At 42.2% G+C, this 9,325-nt stretch overlaps 1 protein-coding gene across 1 annotated transcript; it reads right to left on the reverse strand.

The window, feature by feature from the left end:
* Nucleotides 1-1,051: 1,051 nt before the first annotated feature.
* Nucleotides 1,052-8,977, reverse strand: LOC142917448 (gap junction gamma-1 protein-like). The gene is made up of 4 exons (XM_076062127.1): nt 8,890-8,977; nt 3,887-4,221; nt 3,272-3,733; nt 1,052-1,821 (listed from the first exon to the last, which is right to left on the reverse strand). The coding sequence occupies exons 2-4, from the start codon at nt 4,186-4,188 to the stop codon at nt 1,374-1,376; spliced, it is 1,212 nt and encodes a 403-aa protein (XP_075918242.1). The 5' UTR covers nt 4,189-4,221; nt 8,890-8,977; the 3' UTR covers nt 1,052-1,373.
* Nucleotides 8,978-9,325: the final 348 nt, after the last annotated feature.

The following is a 9,325-nucleotide window of genomic DNA, read 5'->3' on the forward strand; positions in this document are numbered from 1 at the left end:
GATGTATAGTGGTGTAGTGTATAGTAGTGTATAGTGTATAGTAGTGTATAGCAGTGTATATTACTATAGTGTATAGTGATGTATAATGGTGTAGTGTATAGTAGTGTAGTGTATAGTGGTGTATGGTAGTGTAGTATACAGTATTGTGTGTAGTGTATAGTAGTGTAGCCTATATTACTGTGTATAGCAGGGTATAGTGTAGTGTATAGCAGTGTATATTACTAGTGTATAGTGATGTATAGTAGTGTATAGTGCAGTGTAGTGTATAGTAGTGTATATTACTAGTGTATAGTGATGTATAGTAGTGTATATTGGTGTATGGTAGTGTAGTGTACAGTATTGTGTGTAGTGTATAGTGTAGTGTATAGTAGTGTAGCCTATATTACTGTGTATAGCAGCGTATAGTGTAGTGTATAGCAAGGTATATTCCTATAGTGTATAGTGATGTATAGTAGTGTATAGTGCAGTGTACAGTGTAGTGTATAGTAGTGTAGCCTATATTACTGTGTATAGCAGCGTATAGTGTAGTGTATAGCAGTGTATATTACTATAGTGTATAGTGATGTATAGTAGTGTATAGTGCAGTGTATAGTAGTGTATAGTGCAGTGTATAGTGTATTGTATAGTAGTGTAGCCTATATTACTGTGGTGTATAGCAGCGTATAGTGTAGTGTATAGTAGTGAATATTACTAAAGTGTATAGTGATGTAGAGTAGTGTATAATAGTGTAGTGCATAGTGGTGTATGGTAGTGTAATGTACAGTATTGTGTGTAGTGTATAGTAGTGTAATGTATAGTAGTGATGTGTATAGTAGTATAGTGTATAGTCGGGTAAAGCATAGTGCCGTGTGTAGTGTATAGTGTAGTGTATAGTAGTGCAGTGTATAGTGTTGGGAGAATAAATCCATGCTCACAATTGTTCTCTCAAACACACTGGTGGGCTGCAGTAGTAACCACCCGGCACGAGGTTTCGTCTACGTGACACAACCTTGCTGGCTGATGCCGGGTGGTGGAGTGCTCAACGACATATCTACAACTCACAAGCGAGATCTGACCCCCCCAAAAGAGAAAACCTTTATTTGTGAATAACTCGGCGTTCAACTCAAAACAGGAAACTTAAATCTCGACTTGAAGCTTTCGCGACTGCAGGGATTCACACTCTTTGGTTCTTTTAGTAAAGTCACCACGTAGAAGGGAAACAATAAAATAAAATAAAAAATATAAAACAATAAGATAATTCTATTGCTTTATATTCTTATTATTTTATAGTTTCCCTTCTACGTGGTGACTTTACCGAAAGAACCAAGAATAAAAAGTAAAATGTTTATTTCTACCGACGTGACTTTACCGAAAGGACCAAAGAGTAAGGAAACTTAAACTGAGATGGTTGGATATTTCTTCGTTCGGACGGCCCTTCCCTTCCTAGAGGCGGCCTTGACCTCTCCTTGTTCTTCTCCGGAATCTCCTACTTCGTCTGCCGCCGCCGCCACTTCGTATTTCTTGCCGAGCTGCACTTGGGGGTTTTTGCTCACGGCCACCGCGGCCGAGCGTAAGGCCGGAGTCTCCCGCCGTCCTCCCTCTCCGCCTCCCCCACCTCTCCCTGCTCCGCTCTCCCCGTATCCCCGCGTTGCCCTGGCCCGTCGGGGTGGTGGAGAAACCGTCAGCTCCAGCCGCCGCTGTATCGCGCGCAGGTAACCTTGCAGCTGCGACGCAGCCGCCGGCGTTATCGCCACCTGCCGGGGGGCGGCCTCCTCCGTCTCGGCCGCGCGACGAGGAGGAGGAGGAGGAGGAGGCGGAGGAGGAGGATCGCCGTTCGCAATCCTGTTCATGGCAACGACAGTAGCAGCGGGAACGGCACGTTTTGAGCGTCAGGGAGGAAGCCCGTACCCTTTCTGGCAATAAAGCACGAGTTGTGTTCAGATGTTGGAACGCCAAATAGAAACCTTTTGCATGGAATCAAGTTCACATTAACCACACGCAGCACTTGTGTGGTGGGTTCCATTTAGGCGCACACTAGAACTGGAGGCAACAGGTAACTCTCAACAGGATGACGACATAGGGCGGTAACCACCGCTCCCAACTTAGCTAATTATATTACCGGACCAGGACAGCTCAACACGCTGCCTGGTCCACTAGCGGAGACCGGAGACCGAGGACCTTAGATGGCGGCTTCATTCCCAGAGTTGACCCAGCAGCCCCGCTCCCACCCGGGACTTGGTTTATAACTGTGTGGCCGGCTCTGCCCTTGGCCACGCCCCCTTCCAGATCCTTCCGGGAGGGGGCGTGGCCGGCTCTGCCCTTGGCCACGCCCCCTTCCAGATCCTTCCGGGATGGACCCTGGGTCCTTATCACGTAACCCTCACGTCCCCCCTTGCCCCCTCGTCCAGTCACGTGCCCTCTCGGGTTCACCCAGGATATCATGTCCTGACCCGACCTCAGCGACACCCGGACCCTGCCCTCTAGTGAGCCATTCCGTGCCGTGCTCACTCTGGTACCATAGAGCGGCACCACGCATACAGCACCACTCTTCACTCGCTACTGTCGCTACAGAGTAGTGACACCATTTATGTCGCTACACTTGTGGTGAACATGCAAACAAACATGCTCTGGTAGTATATGATGCATTGTCTTTGAAACTGATTGGTCCACACCCGGGAGAGCTATCTTTAGAGCCTAGCCTCAAACAGTGTTAGACCAGAGGATGCCAAAAGGCGAACAGCACAGACACAATGCCACTATCAGCACATTGAGAGCTCGTTGTGAGCAGCTACATCATGTGCAGCTACATCATGGGAGGTCCCATGGTGACGTCGAATTTGTTATCGGTGAAAACAAACGGCATCCCACGCGATAGCCGCGGTCAAAAAATAAATAGCGGAAGACATTTCCGCGTTCGATATTTCGAGGCTTACCTCGCGTGATATATTTTTGCTCCTCTCCCCAATGACTTCAAGTAGGAATCTGCCGAAGTGCGGGCACGCAGCGCGCCCTCCCGTCGAACGAGGGCACTGGCTAAGTAATGTCAGCAGCGACGACGCACGTCCAGTTTCAAGTACCGCGTGAAGGAAGCCGAGTGACAGCGGAGGGAGTTAGTGACATGGGTTAGCAGCAGTAGCAGCTGTAGAACATTACCGCTGAAGGCCTACGAGATAAAAGTGTCTAGGGCCTACAAGAACCTTAATCTGGCCCTGACTGAAGGCCTACGAGATAGAAGTGTCTAGGGCCTACAAGAACCTTAATCTGGCCCTGACTGAAGGCCTATAAGAAATACCGTTGCTGGCGCTTGGCTCGGCTGCCTGGCAGCAAGTCCCCGAGGGCGCCCATCCCCAGGTGCCACAACTCGGCCAGCTCGAGAGCCAGGCTGAGGCCGCCCACGGCGTACATCACATACAGGAAGACGGTCTTCTCCGTGGGCCTCGACACGAAGCAGTCGACGCGGTGGCGGCAAGGGTGGCGGCGGGGGCACTCGAAGCGGGGGATCACCTCCAAGCCGTACATCACGTACTGGCCCAGAAGGAAGCCCACTTCGGCCACCGTGCGCAGGACGAGCTGCAGCGTGTACGCCCACATGAGGCCGTCGGACCGGATCGCGCGGCGCCCGTCGTGCCATCTGTGGTCGTTCTTCTTGACCTCGCCGGCCTCGTCGGCAAACTCCCCTCCTTTCTCCGCTTGGACATTCTCCTCGGCTTGCTCGGTCCGTCGGTGCTTTTTGTGGCCGGTCGAGCCTTCTGACCTGCGGATAACGACGCGGGAATGAAAGTTTAAAAATATCCTTCTCACCAAAACAAAGAGTGGAATTAAGGTTTTTTTTTTTGGGGGGGGGGGGGGGGCCTTCATCGTCATTATTATCATCACGATTATCGTCGTCGTCGTAACTCTACTAGACCTCTGTATCCTGTGCATGGCGAAGGCGAGGTAGAGAATGCTGGGCGCCGCCACGGTGATAATCTGAAAAATCCAGAAGCGCACATAGGAGAGGGGAGCGAAGGAGTCGTAGCAGACGTTTGTGCAGCCCGGCTGTTGCGAGTTGCACATGAACGAGCTCTGCTCGTCGTGGTAGATGGATTCGCCCGCCGCGATAGTCAGCATGATGCGCAAGATCAGGAACGTGGTGAGCCAGAGCTTGCCCAGGTACGTCGAGTGCAGAGATATCTCCTCCAACAGACGGGTCAGGAAGCTCCAGCTCATTGCGACCGCCGGCTCACCAAAAGCGTTGCCCGCCTGAGAATTCCAGAAGAGAGACGCGGATTTAGACGGCGCGTTGGCCGGCCGCGCGTCAACCAATGTCGCACGTTGGGCACCGCATTCAGCTCGAGACACCGTCGATCGTCATCGATTATCCGTCACCACACGATTATCATCCGACATTATCCAGCGGTCCTGGGCCGATCTGGCGAAACTGGCAAAGCCGCTCCAAAGGCCGTAGTAAACCAGTCCCGGCGATCGGCACCATTGTGCAGCGTGACCAAAAAAAAGCGTAGCCGCACTTGTGTTAGAGGATGTCTCACCCGTCCTCACACACTCTGGTGTTAAACCGGAGCCGGTCATGAGCACACTGGGCAGATGTGAGAAACTCTGCACTCTCGCCACAACTGAGCACTATTAATTCAGCAGTGCATAGTGACTTTGGTGGTCCGTGCTATTACTACAGCAGTGCATAGTGTGGTGGTACCTGCTTTCCCTGCAGCAGTGCATGCATACTGTGGTGTAAGCTGCTATGATTAGAGCAGGGCAAGCGAAAGTGGTGGTACCTGCTATGATTAGAGTAGTACATGCTGACTCTATAGCAGTATTAATGGACTGTACAGTAGTACATGCTGACTCTATAGCATTAGATATCGACTCTACAGTAGTACATGCTGACTGTATAGCAGTATTAATGGACTGTACAGTAGTACATGCTGACTGTATAGCAGTAGATATCGACTCTACAGTATTAATAGTGACTCTATAGCAGTATTAATAGTGACTCTATAGCAGTATTAATAGTGACTCTATAGCAGTAGATATCGACTCTACAGTATTAATAGTGATTCTATAGCAGTATTAATAGTGACTCTATAGCAGTATTAATAGTGACTCTATAGCAGTATTAATAGTGACTCTATAGCAGTATTAATAGTGACTCCATAACAGTATTAATAGTCACTCTATCGCATTATTAATAGTGACTCTATAACAGTATTAATAGTCACTCTATAGCAGTATTAATAGTCCCTCTATAGCGGTATTTATAGTGACTCTATAACAGTATTAATAGTGACTCTATAGCAGTATCAATAGTCACTCTACAGCAGTATTAATAGTGACTCTATAGCAGTATTAATAGTGACTCTATAGCAGTATTAATAGTCACTCTATAGCAGTATTAATAGTCACTCTATAGCAGTATCAATAGTCACTCTATAGCAGTATTAATAGTGACTCTATAGCAGTATTAATAGTGACTCAATAGCAGTATTAATAGTGACTCTATAGCAGTATTAAGTCACTATATAGCAGTATTAATAGTGACTCTATAGCAGTATTAATAGTGACTCTATAGCAGTATTAATAGTGACTCTATTGCAGTATTAATAGTCACTCTATAACAGTATTAATAGTGACTCTATATCAGTATTAATAGTGACTCTATAGCAGTATTAATAGTGACTCTATAGCAGTATTAAAAGTCACTCTATAGCAGTATTAATAGTCACTCTATAGCAGTATCAATAGTCACTCTATAGCAGTATTAATAGTGACTCTATAGAAGTATTAATAGTCACTCTATAGCAGATTTAATAGTCCCTCTATAGCAGTATTAATAGTGACTCTATAGCAGTATTAATAGTGACTCTATATCAGTATCAATAGTCACTCTATAGCAGTATTAAGTCACTCTATAGCAGTATTAATATTGACTCTATAACAGTATTAATAGTGACTCTATAGCAGCATTAATAGCGACTCTATAGCAGTATTAATAGTGACTCTATAGCAGTATTAATAGTGACTCTATAACAATATTAATAGTGACTCTATAGCAGTATTAATAGTGACTCTATAGCAGTATTAATAGTGACTCTATAACAGTATTAATAGTGACTCTATAGCAGTATTAAGTGACTCTATAACAGTATTAATAGTGACTCTATAGCAGTATCAATAGTCACTCTATAGCAGTATTAATAGTGACTCTATAGCAGTATTAAGTCACTCTATAGCAGTATTAATAGTGACTATAACAGTATTAATAGTGACTCTATAACAGTATTAATCGTGACTCTATAACGTATTAATAGTGACTCTATAACAGTATTAATAGTGACTCTATAACAGTATTAATAGTGACTCTATAACAGTATTAATAGTGACTCTATAGCAGTATTAATAGTGACTCTATAGCAGTATTAATAGTGACTCTATAGCAGTATTAATAGTGACTCTATAGCAGTATTAATAGTGACTCTATAGCATTATTAATAGTGACTCTATATCAGTATTAATAGTGACTCTATAACAGTATTAATAGTGACTCTATAGCAGTATTAATAGTGACTCTATAGCAGTATTAATAGTGACTCTATAACAGTATTAATAGTGACTCTATAGCAGTATTAATAGTGACTCTATAACAGTATTAATAGTGACTCTATAACAGTATTAATAGTGACTCTATAACAGTATTAATAGTGACTCTATAGCAGTATTAATAGTGACTCTATAACAGTATTAATAGTGACTCTATAACAGTATTAATAGTGACTCTATAACAGTATTAATAGTGACTCTATAGCAGTATTAATAGTGACTCTATAACAGTATTAATAGTGACTCTATAACAGTATTAATAGTGACTCTATAACAGTATTAATAGTGACTCTATAACAGTATTAATAGTGACTCTATAGCAGTATTAATAGTGACTCTATAACAGCATTAATAGTGACTCTATAACAGTATTAATAGTCACTCTATAGCAGTAATAATAGTAACTCTATAACAGTATTAATAGTGACTATAACAGCATTAATAGTGACTCTATAACAGTATTAATAGTGACTCTATAACAGTATTATTAGTGACTATAGCAGTATTAATAGTGACTCTATAGCAGTATTAATAGTGACTCTATAGCAGTATTAAAAGTCACTCTATAGCAGTATTAATAGTCACTCTATAGCAGTATCAATAGCCACTCTATAGCAGTATTAATAGTGACTCTATAGAAGTATTAATAGTCACTCTATAGCAGATTTAATAGTCCCTCTATAGCAGTATTAATAGTGACTCTATAGCAGTATTAATAGTGACTCTATATCAGTATCAATAGTCACTCTATAGCAGTATTAAGTCACTCTATAGCAGTATTAATATTGACTCTATAACAGTATTAATAGTGACTCTATAGCAGCATTAATAGCGACTCTATAGCAGTATTAATAGTGACTCTATAGCAGTATTAATAGTGACTCTATAACAATATTAATAGTGACTCTATAGCAGTATTAATAGTGACTCTATAGCAGTATTAATAGTGACTCTATAACAGTATTAATAGTGACTCTATAGCAGTATTAAGTGACTCTATAACAGTATTAATAGTGACTCTATAGCAGTATCAATAGTCACTCTATAGCAGTATTAATAGTGACTCTATAGCAGTATTAAGTCACTCTATAGCAGTATTAATAGTGACTATAACAGTATTAATAGTGACTCTATAACAGTATTAATCGTGACTCTATAACGTATTAATAGTGACTCTATAACAGTATTAATAGTGACTCTATAACAGTATTAATAGTGACTCTATAACAGTATTAATAGTGACTCTATAGCAGTATTAATAGTGACTCTATAGCAGTATTAATAGTGACTCTATAGCAGTATTAATAGTGACTCTATAGCATTATTAATAGTGACTCTATATCAGTATTAATAGTGACTCTATAACAGTATTAATAGTGACTCTATAGCAGTATTAATAGTGACTCTATAGCAGTATTAATAGTGACTCTATAACAGTATTAATAGTGACTCTATAGCAGTATTAATAGTGACTATAACAGTATTAATAGTGACTCTATAACAGTATTAATAGTGACTCTATAACAGTATTAATAGTGACTCTATAGCAGTATTAATAGTGACTCTATAACAGTATTAATAGTGACTCTATAACAGTATTAATAGTGACTCTATAACAGTATTAATAGTGACTCTATAGCAGTATTAATAGTGACTCTATAACAGTATTAATAGTGACTCTATAACAGTATTAATAGTGACTCTATAACAGTATTAATAGTGACTCTATAGCAGTATTAATAGTGACTCTATAACAGTATTAATAGTCACTCTATAACAGTATTATTAGTGACTCTATAACAGTATTAATAGTGACTCTATAACAGTATTAATAGTGACTCTATAGCAGTATTAATAGTGACTCTATAACAGTATTAATAGTGACTCTATAACAGTATTAATAGTGACTCTATAACAGTATTAATAGTGACTCTATAACAGTATTAATAGTGACTCTATAGCAGTATTAATAGTGACTCTATAACAGCATTAATAGTGACTCTATAGCAGTATTAATAGTCACTGTATAACAGTATTAATAGTGACTCTATAACAGTATTAATAGTCACTCTATAGCAGTAATAATAGTAACTCTATAACAGTATTAATAGTGACTATAACAGCATTAATAGTGACTCTATAACAGTATTAATAGTGACTCTATAACAGTATTATTAGTGACTATAGCAGTATTAATAGTGACTCTATAACAGTATTAATAGTGACTCAATAACAGTATTAATAGTGACTCTATAACAGTATATTTAGTGACTCTATAACAGTATATTTAGTGACTCTATAGCACAAAGTACTCACGTGACACAGTGACGCGATGTGGCCGTGAGGTCGACCGAACGCGCATCACGTGGCAGGGTCCGCCCCCTCCCACGTGGCAGGGTCCTCCCCCACGTGGCAGGGTCCTCCCCCACGTGGCAGGGTCCGCCCCCACGTGGCAGGGTCCGCCCCCCACCCCACGTGACAGGGTCCGCCCCCCCACGTGGCAGGGTCCGCCCCCCCACGTGACAGGGTCGTGTGCCCATAGGTGGTAGTGGATGTGAAAGACCCAACGCAGATCTCCGGGTTTGATAATCCGTGGGGTTACTCGCCCCCCACCATAGTAATGTGGAGTTTCCACCACTGGTTCAGGGCTGTAAACAGCCCCCCCCGCCTCGCCCATACCTCCCCCCCCCCCACAAAACCAAGACCCCAATGAACCCCTCCCCCACACTGTCCACTCGCTCCAATTCCCACC

This window comes from Petromyzon marinus, unplaced genomic scaffold (genome assembly GCF_048934315.1).
Source record: "Petromyzon marinus isolate PM22_M1 ecotype Great Lakes invasive population unplaced genomic scaffold, UKy_Petmar_22M1.pri1.0 PM_G_Scaffold_51, whole genome shotgun sequence".
Classification (NCBI taxonomy): domain Eukaryota; kingdom Metazoa; phylum Chordata; class Hyperoartia; order Petromyzontiformes; family Petromyzontidae; genus Petromyzon; species Petromyzon marinus.